Here is a 21,428-nt window from a genome sequence, read left to right as displayed (position 1 = left end):
CAGCTGACCTAGAGATTTCAAGGACAAGGGAGAAGCCAGCAGTGGCCCTGTCCTGCCTGCCTTTGATGGACTGCAGTGGGTGCAGTCTTCCTGGGAGCATGGCTTGCTTGGATATGGAGGCCACGAGGCTCCCAAGTGAGACCCAGAGTCCCCAGGGGAAAATGCTCATTCCCTAGACGCCCAGAGCCTGGCACAACTGACACTCACCACGTGTTCAATAAACACCTGTCAAATAAGAGGCACCAGGTCCAGAAGATTGTGCCACAGCAGCAACCCCACAGAAGACTGCAAGAGGCCCACTCTTCAGAAGAGTCTTTTATTAAAACTGGGTGACATCAATAAGGAGACGGGACAAAAAAAATTTGGTCCATGAAAAAAAAAAGAACAAAACAAACAAACAAACAAAACCCCACAATTGAGTTAATAAACAGGCATCCACAGGGACACTGCAGGAGTGCTGAGTTTCCTCATGACGCTTCCAGCCAGGAGCCAGGCTGGGGCTCAGCTGCCCCAGGGTCGTCCAGTGTCACTGTGGGGAGAACCTTCCGAGGGGAGGGTAGAGGACAAGGGAAGAGGGGAATCGGCTGTCCCAGTACAGAACAGGCAGGGAAAGGGGGCAGGACCACTGCTCGCAGGAGCCTGAGGAGGGGTGGGGAAGCAAGGGCTGTCAGTTCTGAGTTCAGAGCCCATGCTCAACGGAATCCCCCTGTGCCCAGCTGTCCCCACCCTGCAGTGTAGTCTGCGAGCCTGGGACATGCTAACTCCGGGCAATCAAACCTGGAAAATCTGAGGCTCCCCTGGAAAGATGCAAAACCACCTGTTCCAAGGAGCCAGGATCACACCTTCCTGCTGCTACCTGAGGGGTCTGAAGCTTTGAGGGCAGGGGGCGGGGAGTCACAAACCCATTTCAGACCTATTCTCCAGCCCTAGGCGCTTTTACTCCTCAGTGCCCTAGAAACCACCAGTGGGTTCCGACTGGGCAGACACGGGACAGGAAGACAGTGATGGCCTAGGGCTCTACCCGTTTGATTTTAGGCCTGTTTCTCCATTTAGGGAGGGGGCAGGGTGGAGTGAATGAACAAGCCACTCCCCCAACAGCAGGAAGGAACAGTCTCTGCTGGGAACAACAGCACCCCAGCTTCGGTCCCTGGGGCTCTGACAGGGAAAGGCAAGATGCCCCCTCCCAAATGCCATGGGTGGGGGCAGATGTGGGGAAATCTATACCGGGCGGGGCGGCTACGGGAGTGTGTGGGAGGGTGCAAGAGTTCAAACCACACTCCAATACTGACATGGACCCACTATAGGGTCGGACAGCACTGAGACAGCAGGTCAGTCCAGAGGGCAGGGACCGACCTGGGGCTCAGTGAGGCCCAAGAGCCTGGGCTCCTTTAGTGCCAGAGGGCAAGGAGTAAAGGGAGGATTTGCTCCAACCTGTGGAGTGGAGGGAGGAAGGCGGTCACCAGGAGGGTTAAGGTCAACTAGCTTACGGAGTGCCCTAGGCCTGAGTCTCAGAGGAGGCGACAGCTCCCAATGCCTGGGTCTCCTCGCAAGGGCAGGATCAGTGTAGTGGTCTCCCTGAAGACCACCTGGCCGCCAGAGGCCCCAGTCATTTCCGAGCATTGATTACCACTACGGGTTCTCTAACACTATCTAGAGGTCCTATGTGGACCAGGGATGGAGGAGGGAGGTAGAGGCACATGGGAACTTGGTGGGGAGAAGCTGAGGGGAGGGCTGGGGTGAAGAGGAGGATAACAGGTGCCTGTGAAGCAAAGGGGACACCCTCTTCGTTGGGATGCTGTCCTTGAACCAACAGCATCTCCTGACGCCTCAAGCAAGACCAGCACAGCCCGCTGAGGCAGCAGCACGGGCCCAAACGGAACTGGTGCAGCCGCGGGAGGGCGGAGAGAGAGGCCTATGTGTTCCGGATCCCCAGGGCTTGCTCTAGCTCTTGCCGTCTCTGCTGCACCTGAAGAAAAACATGAGCGGAGCTGGAGATGTCAAAGGTCGGCACCAACACCCCTGACCCCATCAAAGGTGCACACCCGTCTTCCTCCATCTCCCGAGTGGGCCCCAGGCACAGCACCAACCTTGGAGTAGAAGTATCGGCACACAGCCTCCTGAGCCCAAGGCTGGAAGTAGAACTCGGCACGACGTTCCTCTTCTGGGTTACCCACCACATCAGTCATAGTCTGAGAGAGAAGGGGGAGGAGAGAACCAATGGGACTCCTGCGTCCGCCCCCAAACATGCTAAAATCCTAATTCCTCAGTGCCTGTGACGGGGACCTGATACGGAAAGAGGGTCTTTGCAGATGATCAAGTTAAGATACCTCATTGGGACTGCCCTAATCCAGTGTAACTGGATTCCTTATAGACGGGGGAAATGCAGAGACAGACACACAGACAGTGTGAAGACACATGAAGAGTGTCTCAAGCCTAAACTGAGGGACACCTGTGGTTCCCAGAAGCCGTCCGGGGGCACAGCAACAACCCTGGTGATGCTTGTCTGGACCTCCAGTCTCCAGCACTGGAGACAAATTCCCATTGCTTAAGCTACCTGGTTTGGATCAGGTTTCTTCAAAAGCCCCAGCAGACAAAGACAGCATTCCAAACTACCCCTGGTGCCCATTAAGTCACTGCCAGGTCCAGGCCCTTTCTGGTGCTCCTCTGCTCAAAACTGCATTGGTCACAGCAGTCACAGCGAGGCAAGAACCCAAAGCATGTTCCCCAGGCACATTTTCCTGCCTGAGCTTATAATGCTGTTCTCTGGGAAGTATCTTCTACTCCATTTTCCATGACTCCGTCAGCGACTCCCTTTCTTCTGAACAATCTTACTGGTTCCAGTTAGTCTGGCCATGGCTTACTACGTTTTAGTCACAGTAGCCTATTATTTTCCAAATGGAGCACATCTGTGGGAGAGCAGGGACCAGATCCTCAGCTCCTAGCCCAACAGTCTGGAATCAAGTGACAATCCTTTGGAAGAACTAACCATATGCCTGATGGTTCTGCCTCGATTTCCCTTCTCAACTGTAAAACGGACCCTGGGATGTGCTAAAACAATGTGGTCCCTCGGCTCTTCAAGTCATGCTGCACTCCTGGAGTCCTTTCCCAGGGACTTTACCTTGAGGTCCCGGCACTGGGACTGAAGCCAGTCATTGATGAAACCCTGAGGGTCTCGGGCAAAGCTCAGCATGAACTCTCGCTGGGTCTTCAGCTGGTTGATAGTTTCTATTGTCTCATGGATCTGAAGGGAAGAAGGTGGTCCATTTTCAAGCTAAAGGCAGGCCAGGCTGACAGAGTCCCTGGGTGCAAGAGCTCCTACCGCCCTCACCTTTGGCCTCTTGTAGAAAGTCACGTGTTTGCTTTTCTACCCCAGGTAAGGGAGTTGTCCTTCCAGCCCCTTCAGTACGTACCACACTACAAACGAATAACCACTGACAGTCCAGAGTCTATTCGCCATGTTCCAACAAATCTACAAGCTTTCTTGGTATCTCAGGACACCCAAGCAAATCTGGTTACCCTTCCCTCATCTCTCTTCTTCCTCTACTCTCCAGCCAGGCCTCCTCTCTTGGTCACACTCCCTCTTTTCCCTTTGACTCACAAACCCTAACTCCACCTCCTTCTGAGTGTTTAGTTCAGTGCCCGGACAGACCTCACACTATCAGTCTCACCTCCACACTGGACCTGCTCCAGAGCCGCCCCCTCACCTCTCTCCACCAATCCATCCACTAATGCAAACAGCACTGGCACCCGCATGGTGAAGGCTTCTTCCAGGCTCCTGTCTCATCTGCAGGAGTATGCACGAGTTCTCCCCAGATCAAAGCTTTATGACCAGGCTCCTGCTTCCCTAGCAGCTCCCTCTCCCTGAACATCATGGCACCAGCACCGGCACTTCCTGTCACCTACAGCATGCCACATGAGAGAGCTTTGCGCTTCTGCTTTGCTGGTTCTGAGGTAGTCTGGAATCTTAGCTGGCCTGGAACTCACTATGTACACAAGACTGGCCCTGAATTTGTGGCGCCTCCTGCTTCTGCCTCCAAGTGCTAGGATGCCTGGCTTTGCTGGTATTTCTTGGAACACACCCGGCTCATTCTCCTCTTTGGATTTTTACAGACCTTATTCTGTCTCCCTGGACTGTCCTGCCTTCCACACCCCAAACACCACTCTGCTTCCTCCCCATCTGTTAACTTCCACTTCATCCTTCCAAGTTTAGCTGAGGTGAGAGCCCCACACTTCCCACCCAGCAGCTCCTTGGGGAGGAGGAAAGGCCCTCCGTCATTATCTCTGGTGTTTACAAAGCACTAAAGCCTGCAGGGACTCTGCCTACAGTGGTAATGGTAATGATGGTAGCAGCAGAGACAGCAGGGGGAGTTACCACGGCTGCCTTTTCCGTGCTAGGCACAGGCTCAAATCTTTAAAAACATGATCTCATTTCATGCACAGAGCAACCACAGAAAAGCAGGGATTATAGATAGTCTTCATTTCAGACATCAGAAACGGAGGCTCAATGACACTAAAAGGTACTGCCCAAACGGGTCACAGTGGCTCCTATCTGTAACCCCAGCACTGTGGGACATGAGTTTGAGGCCAGCCTAGTCTACAAGGAAGAAACTGACTCAAAATGCTAAAAACAAAACCAAAAAATATGTAATAGGCAGAACCAAATGCATGTATGTGAGCTTGCCTCCAATTACCACCATACATAGCGACAGCCTGACACAGACTGGTTCTGGGTATCAATGTATTTTTAGTTAAACCAAGACCCAAAAGGCAGTTAGAAGCTGTGCCTGAGGGCGGGTCAGAGAGTCTACCTTGTTGTCTAGAGTGGCGATCTCCTGCTGGCTGGCAGTAGACAGCAGGAAAGAATTCATCTGGGTCTTCAAAGTGTCATCCACTTCCACATCGATGTCATAACAAGCTGTCTTTTTCTGGTCATTTGGGTCAACACTGGGGAGAAAACAACAGGGTGAGTGAAGGCTTTTTCTGAGACCTCCTTGCCAAGGGTCAGAAGGATGGTCCAGGGAGGAAGGGAAAAGGAAGCGGCTACACAGGGCACAAGGGAGATGCTCAACATCTTCCTTCTGAGAGCTGCAAGGAGTACACACCTCCAAATGTCTGTACTTTAAATAGGTGTAATTTATGATACACAAACTGTACCTCACTACATTTGTTTTTATTCTATTTACATGCCCATGCACACTTACTATGTAGGTGAGAGGACAATTTGTGGGAGCAACTTTTCTCCTTCTATCATGTGGGTTCCAGGGACCGATGCCAGGTCATCAGGCCTGGCAGCCAGCACCTTTATCTGGTTGAGGCATCTTGCTTCTCTGAGTTTGGTTTTTAGAAAGTCAATGGTAAAATTCAAATAGCACCAAAGGCATTTTGTGAAAGGTTTAAAAATAGGAGTCCAAGCTGGGCAGTGGTGGCACACGCCTTTAGTCCCAGCACTTGAAGGGGGTGGAGGCAGAGGCAGGAGGACCTCTGAATTTGAGGCCAGCCTGGTCTACAGAGTGAGTTCCAGGACAGCCAGAGCTACACAGAGAAACCCTGTCTCAAAAACAACAAAAAAGAACAGGAGTCCAGCTTCTGAGGACACGATGTACAGGCTGCAGAGTGACTACAGGGTGAGGGGCTGAGGAAACACAGCGTACCATGGAACAAAGGAAGAGGGCAAAGAGCTGACATCTGATGACAGGGCATGCTGCTGTCTAGAGATGCCTGCCTCTCCATCGCCCAAATTAAGGAGAAAAGAAAAAAAGGCATTATCTGGAGGCCCCATCTTTCCTAAAAAGATGGTTGCTGATCCCTCCCACAATGATAAGCTGGTAATCAAGTCTCCAAGGGGCACTGGGGCTCTACTTTGACGGTGTTGGCTGATTTCTAGCTACTAACATCCCAGCATTAACTAGAGAGAAGAGTGGGCAACCACACCAGACACAGTAACCTGCAGGGGTAAATCTGCAAAGGTTCATAGAACAGCAGATAAGTGGGAATTCCTATCACTCCCCCTTTTAATATAATAATGAGCTTATGTAGTTTAAATGTGAATAACAACTGTGTCCAACAAGAAACCTAGCAGTCTGACCACTGGCTGTGCAAGCTGGTCCAAGCTGCTTCCAGCCACCACAACTTCTCAAACACAGGCTCACCTGATGACGTGATTAATGATGATGGGTTCTGGAGGCATAAGCAAGGCATGGAGCCGCTGAGGGATCTCTGAAAACTTCATCCGCTGAGATTCAAAGATCTGTGAGAGAGAGAAGTGGCTATAGACGGGTACTTTCAATGCAATTAGACCCTCAAATAGAGTGTGTCCTTCACATACCTGCTGGAGGTACTTGTCACAGATAACAAACTCTCGCTCGTGAGGGTCCTGGAGCTTATGTGTTTTAATATATTGCCACAGTGCTTGGATGATCACTGGACGTGTCTGGGTATGGATGCCCAAAAGCCGAGCCAGGCGAGGGTCTAATTTAAACTGGGGGGGCTGCAGAGAACCAAGAGTACACATAAGCTAATTGAGCTGGTTCCATGTGCATTTTGGGGCATTTAGTATGGCAACACATTCAATCTAATGAACACTAGTAAATCAGGGCAGCAAAGTCACAGAAAGAGCTCAGATAACGAGGAAAAATGGTCCTTTCCTAGTGTACCACCGTGGCAAAGCACTCACGAGCAGACTTAAACCCTTCAAGTCAGACTCTCATGGGATGTGGCCATGGAAGCTGGACCCCTTCACACCTCCAAATACCTGGTAATCCAGCATCAGCAGGACAGTACACCGTACGTTCACATCTCCCGGTCGCTTCACCTGGAAGCCATCGGTCTCCTGGGTAGTGGCGGTCCTGTGCCACTACAGAGAGGAAGATGTCAGGGGTGCTCTCCCAGAGGAAGAGCTGGGGTAGGAGGGAAGAGCTTCTGTAACGACCGAACATTCAACTGTGATTACTGAGGCTACTGGGGAAGAGCAATAGCATGAGACATCTCTAAAGATGTACGTGCCTTTGGAATTACGGTCTGTGTAAGCAGAACCGTTCAGTTCTGTTTGGGAGGACTGCATTTAAAATGGCTTGAATTTCCAGTGATAATTTTACCCACTAAATAGATAACATACATGGAACAGAAACCTAAGGTAGCTTCAACTTTTTGAGGGCGATATATGAGTCTATGACATTCACCTGGATTATCACTTACTTCCCAGACACCCACTGCAGACAGGTGTGATTAAACCCCTCTTACAAGGAGGAGAGTGCTACCTGGGAGGAGGAAGCAACCCACTGAGGTCACTACATAATGGAGCTGAGATGTGAGCTCTGACGTGTCTGACTCTCAAGCCCACAGTCTTAGCCTCGATACTCTACTGCTAGAAAACCAAGCATCTTTACAGACTGCTATTGACTCTATGACTTACTTCCCTTAGATGGCAGAGACCTTCCCATGTCTCTTAGTGGCTGAGGTTAAGGGGCTGCAGCTACATGGTAAAGAAAGGGGCAGGTTAAGTTCACGAGGAACACTGGACTATTCTGGGTTTGTGTCCCAACACTGTGGCTGACAGTCTTCAAAACGCTGTACAACCAGGTGTTATAACGAACCTCTGGTTATTTGAACTATAAATCTAAAGGAGCAAGAGCTGGATCTATGACCTAGACAAACACTAGCACTCTATTGGCCCACCCGCTAACTACGGCGACAGCGATCAGGAAAACACAATGTGTCGGGAACTACAGCCCACCAATACTTATAAACAAGATGCAGAGATAGCCGAAGTGTAAGAGGACTCCATCGCAAGTTTCTTTGGGGGCAGTGGTCAGGTGGGTCAAGTCAGATTGCAAGAGCTCTTGGGTCCCAACTAAGTACAGCTAGCGCCACCTAGAGGTCAACATGCAAACTGCAAAGGTGGAAATGCACAGTTGGCAATTTCATTCCTCCTCCCTTTCCCTAGATGTTCAAGTTTGGCCATCATCCCCAACACGACTACAGCCTGGAGGGCAGGACTACTCACTTCTACCAGATGGTTGTCTGGCCCATAGAGGTCTTTGTCCAGTTCGATTACCAAGGACTTAAAAAAGGAGGAGAACTTTCTCTTTTGCTTGGTGGCATCGTATTTGGACAAGGCTGACTAGAAGAGATGGACAGTGTCACGTTGGAAAAAGAAAGGATTCCCCAAGACAACGTTCTTTAAGAAGGAATTTCTAACCCCAATGGGGAAAATCCCTGGAAAATATTTTCTGAATGTGGCAAGGTGGCCATTAAGTCAGTGGCGGTGGCAGCAGTACCTTAACAAGGACAGGGTCCCTGACTTCCCACTGGGGACAGGAGGCAGTTAAGCCAACTGGTTAACATAACAAAGCACATTTGACAGAAAAGCCCAACTGCAAGGGGAAATGAATCACAGGCCGAAAGCAGCAGAACAAAAACTGACTTTATCTGGCCAGAAGCCACACCAGCAGACAGACTGGACCTCCCCTGGGGAGGTTCTGCTCCTCCTGAAAGTGCATTCAAATGAGCTCACCTGCACACAGGAAAAACAGTGCCAGAGAGCAAGGGAATGAGGGCAAGACGAGCTTCCCCAAGGAGCTGCTGGGTGGGAAGTGTGGGGCTCTCACTGATCTGATACTCCCCTTGGAGCAACAGAGCCAAGCCTTTGGGAATTCTATCACACTTAAATTGTGCTATCTCCATGAAAGCTGGGGAGACAGGAATAACCTCAAGGACTTAAGAGAGAAACATGGCCTCAATGCTAAGCACAGACTCGGGAGGTGGAGATGAGGGACCACTGAAATAATCTGCAGATGCTGCTAAATCCAAAAGCTAGCATCATCAAGACAAAGTAAACAAGAGTCAGATCCCAGGACAATAACGGTTCCCATTTGATACCAGTGAAGCTGTGGGAGCAGATACAAAGGACCATTGTCTTTGTGTGCAGGGAACACAGAGTCCCCCCCCCCCCCCAGGGTCCCCCCTCCCCTCTGCGGAAGCTCCCAGCAGGAGCTGTAAGCACCAGTTAGGCTTCCTGCTGACCACACAACACAGCTCATTCCCAGCAGCTCCCACCCGGAGCACCAACCACAGTGGACCTGGAACTCACATCCTCCAGAAGCCGTCCTTCTACCCGAAGCTCCCAGGAAGCCACTGTCCCTTCCCCATCCTCGGCATCTGACTTCGCCGGATTGAAAGTGTTAGAAATGAAAATTCGAAGCTTCCGTTTTTGCTGAGGAAGGCAGACACAGGATTGATCGTGGGGCTTCAGTAGTTTGATGTTAAGGACAAGGGTTCTCCAAGGCTGTCTTACTATAGGTGGATTAGACTCCACTTAGAATACAAGCCCCCAGCCTGAGTATCAATAAATACACTGGGTTACCAGGTGGACCGAACCAGGCAGAGTGGCAGGTTCCCAAGGCAGCAAGGAGTTACAGCAAAAACATAGACAGGGTATATTTCTGGTGCTCCCTGCCCCCTCCTCTGCCAGCTGTTCTACTCTTAGGCTCCTAATGGAATTCCTGGTTTGTGGGCGAGAGGGAGACGCAATCTGAATGCCAAGGAGAGCTGTACTGCGCCTTTGATTTTTCATCCTAAGCCTGGTGAAGGTTCCCGTCCCCTCCCTTGACCCTCTGCCTAGGGCTTTCTTTCCGTTGTTACCTTGATGGGACGTTTCAAGGCCTCCTGGATATCTAACCGTTTCCTCATGATAGTCTGGTCCAGTTTCCTTTCAAAAGCCAGGAGATCCATATAGGCCTGTGATTCTGGTACCAATTCCCGAATCTTAGGAACAGAAAGAGATGATTGGGCCCTAGAGCTGACCACTTCCGGTCTCCGTCACTACTCAAAAAGACCTCTAGAACCTGCACTCACCCTTTGAGGTAGGATTTTGTCAGCCATCTTCTTTTTCTTTGCACTGTTCAGAACAAATACTGCTATCAGGTTGGGACAGAACTAGTCAGAACGTAAGTTAAACTGTCAGCACCTTCGTTTACGGCACGGCTGAGGCCTGCAAAATGGCTCTCCCAGTTACCATCAAGGACTCCATCTCCACCTCCACCATGACACCAGGAAGGCTTCACACGGGTGGGTCCCTGCAGCACCTTTGGTGACACAGCACCACCACTTCCTGGTTCCCGCCACCGGTATCCTCACTGTGGCCTCTCCTCCCACTCACTCCTTTCCTTCACCCCGGGGGTCGTCTTACTTGTGATTTCGATTTTGGACCGCCTGCTGCTGGACCTGCTGGATCTGTTGAGGCGCAGGTCTCTTGCGGGACTGGTCCATCCCTGACTGGGCCAGGCCAGGTCGGACTGAAGGGTTCCCCCCATAGCCAGGAGGTCCCATGGAAGGTCCCTGAGGAGTCATTCGGCTGCCAGGCAGCATACCTGGTCTCTACGGGAGGGAGAGGACCCAGAGATGTCATACCTTTCCTTGACAGCCCCACCAAGAAAGGAAAAGTGATGGCAGTCTGGAGTTTTGAAACGGAACAGGGCTGGGGGGGCAGAGTGGGAGGACAATCAGACAGCCTTCGGCCTCTCTGAAATAGGGTAACTGGACCTTCTTCAGGCCTAGTAGTGATTTCATAGAATAGAGGGCCGAAAAACCAGATTACACTGCAATTTTCTGGCCTGGTTGGATCTGACTCGCCAGACACCTCTAGCCCTACACTTCCTTTCCTAGCTGCTAGCTCCTCTCAAGCTGGCCTCGATTTGCAGCTCTAACTTGGGCGTCCTCCGGACACTGGCGCTGCCCATGCCGGGGCCCACGTCGCCCACCCCGGATTCCACACTCTCTCCTCAAGAGGACACAACGCGGCCGGGAGCAGGTGAGGATGCTAACCCCCTCCCCGTGTCCCCCCCCCGCTCTTCCTCGGCACTGCTTCCCCCACCGCCACCCGGGACCCGAGCCCCTCCCGAGGGAGTCCCTCCCACTTCTCCCTCACCCCTGTCAGTCCTCCGCCCTCGCTCGGCCCCGCCCCCGGCCCACGCGCCCCTCCTCCCGCCCCACTCACCGGATAGGCCGCCCCGGGCATAGGGGAGCGGTACAGCCCTTGACCCGGCGCCGGGCCCATTCGCACGGGAGGCCCGGGAGTTCCGCCCGGGCCCAGAGCAGCCGCCACGCCCGCCCCTCCTGAGGCTCCGGCACCGCCGCTCGGAGCCACAGACTGGAAACCCGCCCGGGCCGCCATCTTCCCGGAGCCGCCGCTGCAGCTGCACAAAGAACCGGAACCGGAACTCCCCCCGCCCCCCGCGCGCCCCCCGAGAGCCTGGGCTGTTTGTGGGCCCGGCCCGCCGGCGGGCACGGGCGGCTCGGGGCAGCGAGACTACGGGCTAGAGGGGGCCAACTAGCGGGAAAGGCGTGCTGACCACTCCCTCCCGCCTTCGCGGGCCAGTAGGGAGCACCATCGAGAAGCGATGCGCGGATAGAGAGGTGACGGGAGCGGGCGCCCCCGGGCGGCCGGAGGACGACCAGGCGTTGCGAAGAGACCAGCCCACCCCGCCGGCTGGAGCGCCTGCTTCACCGCAGCGCAGAGCGTTTTATCCTTTTCCAAAGCATTCTGTGTGCTTTGCTTTCCATTCCGCTGCTCCGACTCCGGGGACTAGAGAGAGAAACGTGCTGTTTGTTCGTTTTACGAACGGAAAAGCTGAACTCAAAGGAGTTAAATGTCTTGGCAAAGACAAGTCGGCAAATTAAAAGAAAAGCCGTCCTGGCTTCCGGTCTCCTGGCTGGTAGCCGGGGCCTCATTTCATAGATAGTGGCTCAATAACTCCCCGATGCGGGAACTTCAACCTTCATCTCAGACCTTTAACTAAAGATTTTAATGAGTGTTGACTTTGAATCCTCTCCAAAGAGTCCTGGAAATCTGTTGCCTTTGATTACATTGCCCTTCCACTGCCCAGTGATTCACACTATTCCTGAACCTGTCCTTTTCCAGGAGGATCAGTGTTTACCTGATCAAATATGTAAGGTCCCACGTAGACCGGTAAACTCTAGTGGAAGACAGAGGCTTCCATCTCCCCAGTGCTGGAATTACAGTGTAACCATCACACCGGACTACCACTCAAATTCCCTAACTCCCTCGCGTGGCCCTCTAGGCAAGCTCCATCCTAATGGTAATACCTATAAACTCTTCAACCAAAAAGAACAACACTGAAGCGGAGATGGTTGAAACCCAGTTTATTAGACCAGAGGCATGCGTCACCCAGAGCCCCGCCTGCTGTCCCCCAACCAGTGCGCACTTCTCAGCTTTGCCCGGCTTCCTTCTGGGGAGGTCTGATGTCTAAAGAACTCTTGGGAACCAAGAGTTCTCAAAGATGCTATAGCCTCACTCTCTGGCTCCAGGCCAACGTACACGGGTGATCTGCCCACGAGTCCTGTTTGGGGACTAGAGACCAAGAGACCATGGGGCAGAGGAGGGCCTGGAAAGGGGTTGGGTCTCTGGCCTGGGAAGAGTCCCCGGTAGGGGTGGGGAGGCCCTCTACTTCAACTTGCGGCCCCTCAAGGTAGGGACACACAACAGCAGAGCTGTCGACTCCCTCTCTAGGCCCATCTCTTTCCTCACATGACCAAACCCCGCCTCACCAGAAAATGGTGGGCCTGGGCATCCAAGTGAAGAAGGGGCACTGGGCACCCAGAGCAGAGGAAGGCCGCTGGATGAGGACTTCCGCTTCTGTCTGTGGGTGCCCACTGCCCCAGCTGCACAGTCGCCAGCCCCCAGCTCCCTCGGTCTCTAACACTCTCGGCTCAGTGTCCGGCATAGCTCCGGGCGCTACCTCTGCAGCAGCGATCCCTTCCCCGGGGGAGGCCACGGTCAGCCAGGCCAAGGGCCTTGGGCTAGGTGGAGCGAGGGAGAGGGTGTGTTAAGGCTGTGGGGGAGGGCAGGGTGCCCCGGTTGCAGGGTCAAGGGCGAGGCCAGAAAGAGGCAGAGCTTGTAATTCACAGCTTCCTTTATGTCGCCGCCACCGAGACAGTGCGAAGGTTACAATGCGCGTGTCGTCTCCTTGTGCTTCTCAGAGGGATGTGTGTACACGGTACAGACACCAGGGGGGAGTCCAACTCTTTATACAGGCAAAGGCATTCAGAGACTAGGGGGTGGGGATGGGGAGAAACAGAAGGGGGAGCTGGGGTGGGAGGATGATTCTCAGAGACAAGAGGGAATGGGTGGAGACAAACGGGGTGAGAGGAAAGTATATACAGAGATATAGCAATATAGAGTCTGTATCGTATAGAAATAGAAAATGCAGATGAGGTTGTCGAGAGAAGCAAATGAAGCCGGGGAAGAGGAGCGTTCCATAAGAAAATTTATGGATGTGGCCCTCTGCAAAGGCCTCTGAAGGAGAAGCTAGGGAGGCCAAGCTCCAGGACCCCTCTCCCTGAGCTGGAAGCTAACCAGCCAGGTCCTTTATGGGATGTAGAGGAGAGCTGCCTCTTAGGATTTCTCTCCAGCAGCTTTGAGATGGAGGTGACTTACAGATATCGGGATGTGGCCTACAGCACCAGGGCCACATGGAGTCCCCATCTCTACTTCTTCAGGAGATCCTCTACCCCCTAACGATTCCACATGATCGAGGGATCAGAACTGAGCATTTTGTTCTTACCTGGAGACTCGGGCTTGTGGGGAGTCAGTGGGCTGAGAGTCTTTTAAGGCTAGGGAAGCCCCCTCACTAGCCCTCTCCCTTAAGGTACATTCTCTGGTTTGGGGTCCAATTTCAGACCCTAGAGATCCCCTCCACCCCTCACTAGGAGAGGGCTTTGGTGACTGGTGGTAGCAGAATGTAGGCGGATACTCAGATGACAGACAGCCAGACAGACAGAATTCAGGCTTGGAGCTAGGGGAGGCAGCATGGAGCAGAGAGGGCAGCCTGAGGTCCTGGCCGGATCTCTCTCGTTCTCTCTTTTTATATTAGTTTAATTTTGTTAAAATAAAAAGATGGGATAGAGGCAGGGAGCGGACTATGGTGAAGACTCCTTCCTCACCAGACAATGAGGAACCACTGCGCAGGAGTGCAGTTGAGTCCCCAGGGTAGATGGGGGCAGCTGGGGGCCCCTCGTTCTCCTAGCCCTCCCCATCTAGGCCTTTGGTACGGTGGCCTGCGGGGGGCTTAGCAGGTAAAGTCCTCAAACGTGCCTCGGGCGGGATGGTGAGGTAGGATGTTGGCAGCGTAGGTCATCCCGGCAGGATGGCCCCGGAGGCTCTCGCAGGGATTCTAGCGGAGGGAAATAAGACAGGGACAGGTTACGGGAAAGGGCCGCAGGTAAAAAGGTGGCGTGGAGGCGGGGTTGGCGGAGGCGTTGGGGGAAGGGGCAGGCCAGAGGACGCCCCGTGCCTTGCTCCCTCACGTGTCTTTTGACGTCATCCAGGCTGAGCGCCACGCCCTTGTCCGCGCTGCTCCTCTTGGCCTCCTTCTGGCATTTCCCTCTTCTACACAACCGGTGCTTAATGACCTGGGAGAGGCCGGGGCAGGTTGGGTGGACTGGAACCCCCAACCCTGAGTGGCCCCGCCCAGCCCCGCCCCCCTTACCTCGTAGGCATAGTCAAAGAGTTCCAGCACTGTGAGGATGCTGGCCCCGATGAACAACCCCATCTGGCCCCCGATGTCTCCTGCGGGTTCGGGTTGGAGAGGTTAAGCGGGCTCAGGACGCCGAGGCCGGAGAGGCGATGAGGCTCAGTAAGACGGGGGCACGGCAGCCATGTTTGCAGAGACCGGCCCCTTGATACACAAGGGTCAGAAAACCAGAATCTGGCAGGATTTTTATTCTATGCTTTTTCTGTATCTTCCTACTTTTCCAAAATGAGTAGTTATTATTCAGGGGGGGAAACAAAGCAACAACGAATTCTTTACAAAATGCACTACTTGCTTAGCATCCGGTCCACTTTCAAGGACATGTGAAAGTTTCTGTTCCTGTCCCTCAGCCCCTTTCTCTGACCTACCTGCTTGTCTTTTCCACTTTGTCCTAAGAGAAGGCCCCGCCCTTCTCCTCCACTTCATGCCATACTAGAGGGCTCAGGGAAAGACCTTTGGGGATGGGACAGGCTGGGAGCACCAGACATTGGGTTGGGAGGGGGCCGTGTCATGTCCTAGGCACGGGAGAGGGCTGGTTCTGTTCACAAGCTCACCCAAGAGCCCTGCGATCTCATAGGCCTTTTTCTGCTCGATGGTCTCATAGTTGAGAACTTCAAAGAAGATGTCCAGCACCAGGATGTTCTCCCTGTGCAGGGATGAGAGGGGAAGAGCTAGGTTCGAGTCATATCTCTGTCCCATACCAGACAGGTCATCTTAGCATGTGAGCCTCTCTGAGGCTGTTTCCATATTCCTAAACCAGATACTGCCTTCTCGAGGTGCTGCAAGGGTTAAATTAAATGACATGCATGAAAAGACACATTGCATGCTGGCAAGAAGTGGGAGGTGATCTCGGTTACAGCAAGGAATTTGGAGCTGGAAGATGAAGCGAGAATCTCGCGGCAGGGGGTTGGGGGGGTGGGAGGTTGGGGGGGTAGCACGCTTGATCTCCCCCCCACAGCCCACACTCTTTGGTTGCCTCCTGGACCTTCCGTGAATTCTATCGACTTCCTTGTGCCGGTGAGACTCCCGTTAAAGTCCGCTCTTACCCTCTACAGTCCTTGTACAAGGGCCCCGCCCCGCCCAGGAGCATCCTTACCCTATGTACTGCTCCGATTTGTTGAACTTCTTGGCCAGGTACTTGGCCGAGGCTTTGCTGGGGATTTTGACCATGGACAGCTCCTTGCCGTAGCGGGTCAGGTTGCAGGGCATCTCGCACACGCAGTATTCCTGGTCCTTCTCCACTAGGAAGTCTGTGCCCGTGGAAGAGGCATTCGTTGAGTGGGGTCCTTCGGCCAGCACCTTCCCAATGTGGACATACTGGCCCCGCCCAGAGGGTCCCTAGGGCCCCGCTTTGGCCTCAGCCCCACGTCTGCCGCTGATCTCCACCAGCCTCCCTGTGGATATATTTAATCTCATGTGTCATCCCCTCAGGGTTCTCGAGGACCAATCATCTGAGGCTGAAAGAGGGTGAAGGCCCCTCCCAAGAGATCCTTATTAATTCTCCACAGGGACCTTGGTGGTGCAGTTCTCAGCATCTAGAGGCTACTGCGGGTGGAGACCCAGCCTAATGCAGGAAGGAGTTCACCCTTGATCTCGGTCCTCCGTGCAGGAGGCAGATCGCACGCTCTTCCCTCCCTCTACCTGTCCCAGGTCAGAGGTGCTCACCCAGGGCAGGATCTGCACACTCCTTGTACTGCTCTGGGGTGCAGTATGGGGCGTCCCCTACAAAGGAGAGAAGATGGTGGGACAGGAAGAGACTAGAGGGGTGGTGGCATGATACTATGTAAGGAGGAAGCTGGAAGATGGGACGGTAGGACTGGCCATCCCTAGTACCCTGGAAGTGACCTACTCTGACAGTCCACCCTTTCCAGACCCTTCCACCCCCTCCCTGTAGACAAAGGCAGGAACTGAGAGACAAGAGCCAGAAAGATAAGAAATGGAGTGATCTGGGACCAGGGCTAGGGAGGCCAATACAGATGGGGCACAGGTGAGGGGCAGTGCAGCCTGAAATAGCCCAGGACTGTGCTTGGAATCCTGGGGCCTGACCTGGCATGTGCACCATACGGCAGTTGCAGTTTTCCACCAGGTAACGTGTTTCACAATCAATGCGGCAGGCGGTGATGCTGTAGGAGTCGAAGAAATCCGAGTCCATGGTAACAGCATTGCAGGTGCCCCAGGGTGAGGGCAGGTAGATGAGCTGCTGGGAGAGCCGGGGAGCTGGGGAAGTGTGGGGACTTCTCCCCAACTCACCTTAATGGACTTCTCTGGCCAGATGCATGACTCAGGAGTTGTAACCTGCACCTCTAAAGGTCTTCAAGTTTATAGAGTATTCCTTCCATTCTTGATCATTCACCTGTGTGTGTGTGTGTGTGTGTGTGTGTGTGTGTGTGTGTATGTGTGTGTTGTATGCGTGTGAGTATGGCTCTACCCCCATGCATAGCTCAGAAGTAGAAGTAGATGTGTTCCTCTGTGTTTCTCTACTTATGTTTTTGAGGTAGGACTTCTTACTGAACCTGGGGCTTATTGGCTATCCCCAAGGATCTACCTGTCTCTGCACCCCCCAGCTCAGAACTGGGGTTACAGGTGTGCACCACCTTGATCTTTACACAGGTGTTAGGGACCTCAGTTGAGGTCCTCATGCATGTATAATAAACACTACCCACTGAGCCATCTTCCCAGCTCCCCAGAACCCCGTCTCGATTCCTCAACACACAACCCCAGAAGTAGCCTTCTGCAGCCCCCTCACCCTCTGCTCCTGGCAAGACACAAAAGTCTGGAAGCCTGGGGCCACGCCGAAGCCCAGCTGGTCGATGAAAGGAGGTTCATCCTGACTGTGGATCTGCACTTTGATGCCGGCTTCGAAGGACGTCTCGTCTGTAAAGATGAAGGCATGTGAGTTGGGAGGATTTTTGAGTCCCTAATCGTCTTCAGAGTCTGGGACATCATATCTCCCCTGGTAATAAGCACAGTCTCCCCTGGGACTTGGTGAGGAGGCTATGGGGTCCTAGCACACTTCCGGCCTCCTGTGTTAGCAGCTCCACGGTCCTCCAGTGACCTCTGCATCCTGCACACGTCTTTTCTTACCTGGTGTCTGCGATGTATCTTGGTGTTTCAGATTACTTCTCCTGGAGTGCCACTCCATTTCTCCTCTCTCCCCATCTCTCTGCCCCTACATCCCCTGAGACCAGACAGGCAGGCAGCCCAAGAAGAGAGGGAGTTATTTATAGAGTGAGTGGCGGCCACTGATGGAAGAGGATGGCTGGTTACCTTGGAGAGTAACTGAACCAGGAAGGGGGAGCCAGGGAATCGAGAGTGTGGAAGTCACAAAGGGGCAAAGACAGCCGTGGAGAGATCTTGGGAGAAAGGGGAAGAGTCTGAGCCTGGCCTCAGGGCCAGAGGGGTCTAGCTAGGGAGGGCCTCCCGAGCAGGGTAACGTACCAGTCTCTCCCCACACAGGCAGGTATTCATCTTGCTGGATGTCCAGCATGATCTCCAAACCATTGCCAGTCCCGCCTTTCATGGTCTTCAGTCGTGGCCGTCCATCTTGGCCTGAGTTGAATGTGTAACACTTCCCGTACCGTGTGAAGACCTGGAGGAAGGCAGCGGAGAACATGAGAGTCCAGACGGCCAGATGGGCTCCTGGTTGCGTTTAACCAGTGGGAACCACAAGGGATCAGAGAGAGGGAGGGAGGGAGGGAGGGAGGGAGGGAGGGAGGGAGAGGAGTACTGATCCCCTCTCCTTGGCTCTCTGTAACACTGGCAGTGGCTTAGACCCTCCATGATCATAACTCTTGCCAGGACTCCCTTTGTGTCCTTCAGCCTAGAAGTGATAACAGTTTCCCACTATTGCTAGCTGCATTGGTTCCATGGCTTGCTTAATCTTGCACACAGTTCCGCAGACAGCTCCTTTGTTAAAGTCTTTTCAACTGAACTATCACGGGACAATCTTTCTTGCTAGGACCCTAACCTGTGCACCTCCGTCGCCATGATCCTATAACTGCCAGACTTCTGAGGTCTTCTGAAATAGATCTTTAGATCTTTGCTTTGCGATTTCAACCCTCTGAACTAGAAATCCTCCCCAAGACCTTCCTCCACCTAAGCCCCTCAAGCTAAGCCCTTTGGTTTCTTCCTGATATCAGCCTCTTACATCCATCATTGTTCCATTGTCACTAGAATCTGAATGCAGATCCAGTTTCCATGCCAAGAACCAAACTTAACTCGGGCATATCACCTCCTCCCCCTGGACTCAGGACTGAGTACCAAGGCAAGGCATGTTGTTGGGGTGCTCAGTTCCAAGGCATGGCATGTTGGGGTACTCTCATAGAGCTCTGAGGGCCTCAAAGCAGATACCTTCTTTGTTAGGTGACCCTGTATCTTCTGCCCTCCCTGAGGCCCAGTGGCCCAAATCACCAGGTCACAATCATTTCAGGGACTGAGATGACACCCATGTGCTCCTACATGGTAGAACATAGAGGACTAGGTATAGAGAAAGGCCAGGCATCTGATATCTGCAGGGGGCCAGAGGGGCATTAGGCCAGATGGGACTGCAAGCTGAACTGGAGAGATGGTGGATGGCAGATGGCTCCTTAACTAGGAAGTCCCTCCACCTCTGGGTGGAGAGACCAATGGGGAAAGGTGACATTTTCCAATGATGGCTTCCTCCAGGGATAAAGTTCTGGCCATTTAATCAGAGCTGGGAACATGGGCTTTGATTTAGAGGATTCCCAACTTCACAGATAGACAGATGGATCACACACACATACACACACACACACACACACACACACACACACACACATACACACACACTCACTCTCACACTTTCTTACAACACATACTATACACTCTCACACACATACACTTACTCTAACACACCCACTCACATACATTTTCTCACAACACTTACACTACACACTCACTCTCTCTCTCTTACACACACACACACACACACACACACACACACACACACACACATGCACACAGCTGGTAGGGAATCAACTCCCTTAGGAAAGAGCACAGGAGATACAGTAAGGTTGCAATGAAGCCCCTGCTGTGAGATCTGCTGACACGGTGCTGGGGTGAAGGTGGGGGCTGTCCCCTCCTGTGACCCCCTTCTGCACCTCTAGAGACTAGGTGACCCCCCCACTATCACTCCAGAGATGATAGTCAACCACTGGTCAGACATAACTACCCACCCCATGAGAGGCTGACTTCTCAGCTCGGGCTCGGTTCTGGGGCCGTGCTGGACCGTGGAGAGGTCCAGGGGAGAGCAGGTGAGACTAGAGGGTGCTCCAGGCATCAGAACAGCAGCTAATTACTGATGGGAACGTATTTCAAGACACAACTAGGCAGAGCTGTGAACCTGGGGCTCTTGGTCCAGCTCTGGGATCCCAGGGGAGCTCTGGCCCAGGTCAGGCAGGGTTCAGCAGTTACCAGCCCCAGGCCAGTGATGGCTAGAGAGGGCCATGGCATATACTCTTGGGATATTATGCTAAGCGTGGGCCCCACTCACCACTGAGAAGTTGTGGGGACCACAGGGGCCCCCGCAGTAGGAACAATAGAGCAGCATGTCTTCCAGCCGGTGGCAGGAACGATTGTAGAAACGATGGAGATTAAAGGGCTCCCCGGAGAAAGCCTCTGGCCCAGGTGGAGCAAGGGGCACCCCAGGATCATCACTTTCATCGAGCCCTAGCATGGGGGCCAGGTAGAGCAAGTCAGGGTAGCTGAGCTGGGACAACCGGACGGCATTGGTGTTACAGAGTGTGACTGCTGGGAACACCAGCTCCGTGGTGGCCACTTCATCTAGCAAAGTCACGTGTGGGTAGCTGAGGTAATAAGCCACTCGGTCGCCTACCTGGCACAGGAAGGCACCCAGTGCTATGACAAAGGCCACTGCCCACAGGACCTGCCTCGGCCCCGGGCCCCCTTCCACAAAGACATGGCTGGCACCATGGAGGGTACAGCTGTTGGCGAAGGCCACCAAGTCCCTAGGTGAGTCCCCCTCACCCAGCTCCCTCTTTACTGCCTCTTTTTCCTTCTCTTCCTCTTCCTCTTCCGACTCTGAGCTGTCCTGCTGCTGCCGGCGGTGGTGAGGACCCCAGATATCTCCCATGGGTCCCGGGGCTTCCTCTCCAGAGGAGAATGACACAGAGCAAAAGATCTGGATGGGCATCTTCTCCAGGGGCAGGAGGAAGGTGACGGAGGGGAAGGAGATGGTGTGGTCCAGCAGGGCCAGCTACGGAACCCTTTGGCTAGGCCTCCACAGGCCCAGCTGTTGGTGCCTCCTCACCAGAGCCTCTGTGGCAGTGTGGCTGAGCTGGGGCCGGGCATGGGGAGGAGGACCAGGCTGCCCTGCTGGAGAGGGCGGTGTCTGTGCTGATGAATAATTGATGGCATGGGGAAGATGGCCTGCGGGGGAGGAGGGGAGCTGGAGACCTTTGTCTGACACTGGTTTTAAGCCAAGTGAGAGCCGTGGGAAAGGCTGGGGTTTGGTACCCACTCCTCAGGTGAGATGACACCCAATCCAGTCCCTTCCTCCCATTGCCAGGATGACCTCAGTCGTGTGTCTTAAGGACACACGCACTTACTCTTGCCTCCAACAGCTCCCCGGCATGTCCCTCAGTTTCCCCATCCCAGTTCTCCTTCTCCTGGGGTACCCCAGCTCAGGCCTTCCTTAGGCGCTCTCTCTAATCACTCCAATTGTTCCCTTGACCCCCACATCTCCGGGCCACCCTCAGGCCTCTGTTCGCTCTAACTGTTCCTTTGGTGCTTCCTTACCTTCCAGTCACTGGTCCCCATTTCCTCTCCGCTGCTCCCCGAGGCCGGAGCTGCCCGCAGCCACGCCCTTGACCTTCACGTTCCCTCCCGCCAGTCCCTAACTAC

At 53.7% G+C, this 21,428-nt stretch overlaps 2 protein-coding genes and 1 long non-coding RNA gene across 8 annotated transcripts in view; 1 reads left to right on the top strand and 2 right to left on the bottom strand.

Annotated features, from left to right (window-relative positions):
• Positions 1 to 300: 300 nt before the first annotated feature.
• Positions 301 to 11,377, bottom strand: Smarcd1 (SWI/SNF related, matrix associated, actin dependent regulator of chromatin, subfamily d, member 1). The gene is made up of 13 exons (XM_052748942.1): positions 10,994 to 11,377; positions 10,187 to 10,374; positions 9,853 to 9,895; positions 9,640 to 9,762; positions 9,089 to 9,211; positions 8,003 to 8,119; positions 6,752 to 6,853; positions 6,326 to 6,487; positions 6,150 to 6,247; positions 4,809 to 4,944; positions 3,119 to 3,241; positions 2,088 to 2,189; positions 301 to 1,966 (listed from the first exon to the last, which is right to left on the bottom strand). Exons 1-13 carry the CDS (start codon positions 11,168 to 11,170, stop codon positions 1,913 to 1,915), a joined length of 1,548 nt encoding a protein of 515 aa, XP_052604902.1. The 5' UTR covers positions 11,171 to 11,377; the 3' UTR covers positions 301 to 1,912.
• On the top strand, positions 10,381 to 11,826 carry LOC128117090 (uncharacterized). Of its 2 annotated transcripts, none has more exons than XR_008220706.1 (2): positions 10,381 to 10,807; positions 11,378 to 11,826. It is a non-coding gene; the product is annotated as an uncharacterized LOC128117090 (long non-coding RNA). The 2 variants fall into 2 exon arrangements; XR_008220705.1 differs by having other exon boundaries at positions 11,375 to 11,826.
• Positions 11,827 to 12,144: 318 nt separating this feature from the next.
• The window catches only part of Asic1 (acid sensing ion channel subunit 1), a 28,348-nt gene continuing 19,064 nt past the window's right edge, over positions 12,145 to 21,428 (bottom strand). Inside the window, exons 1-10 of one of the 5 annotated variants that reach the window (XM_052748939.1) lie at positions 20,059 to 21,398; positions 17,985 to 18,135; positions 17,293 to 17,420; positions 16,593 to 16,746; positions 16,212 to 16,268; positions 15,643 to 15,796; positions 15,101 to 15,192; positions 14,505 to 14,584; positions 14,310 to 14,427; positions 12,145 to 14,189 (exon numbers count right to left, since the gene is read on the bottom strand). In XM_052748939.1, the coding sequence (XP_052604899.1) occupies positions 14,101 to 14,189; positions 14,310 to 14,427; positions 14,505 to 14,584; positions 15,101 to 15,192; positions 15,643 to 15,796; positions 16,212 to 16,268; positions 16,593 to 16,746; positions 17,293 to 17,420; positions 17,985 to 18,135; positions 20,059 to 20,718 (1,683 nt within the window). In that variant the 5' untranslated portion in view covers positions 20,719 to 21,398 and the 3' untranslated portion in view covers positions 12,145 to 14,100. Of the gene's footprint in view, positions 14,190 to 14,309; positions 14,428 to 14,504; positions 14,585 to 15,100; positions 15,193 to 15,642; positions 15,797 to 16,211; positions 16,269 to 16,592; positions 16,747 to 17,292; positions 17,421 to 17,984; positions 18,136 to 20,058; positions 21,399 to 21,428 lie in introns of those variants that run through there. The other 4 variants (XM_052748936.1, XM_052748938.1, XM_052748940.1 and 1 more) reach the window with 4 other exon arrangements.

The sequence above is a fragment of the Peromyscus californicus genome, unplaced genomic scaffold (genome assembly GCF_007827085.1).
Source record: "Peromyscus californicus insignis strain IS unplaced genomic scaffold, ASM782708v3 Scaffold_20__1_contigs__length_68692818, whole genome shotgun sequence".
NCBI lineage: Eukaryota > Metazoa > Chordata > Mammalia > Rodentia > Cricetidae > Peromyscus > Peromyscus californicus.
The sequence above is the reverse complement of the archived record's forward strand: the minus strand, read 5'-3'. Positions and strand labels throughout refer to the sequence as shown.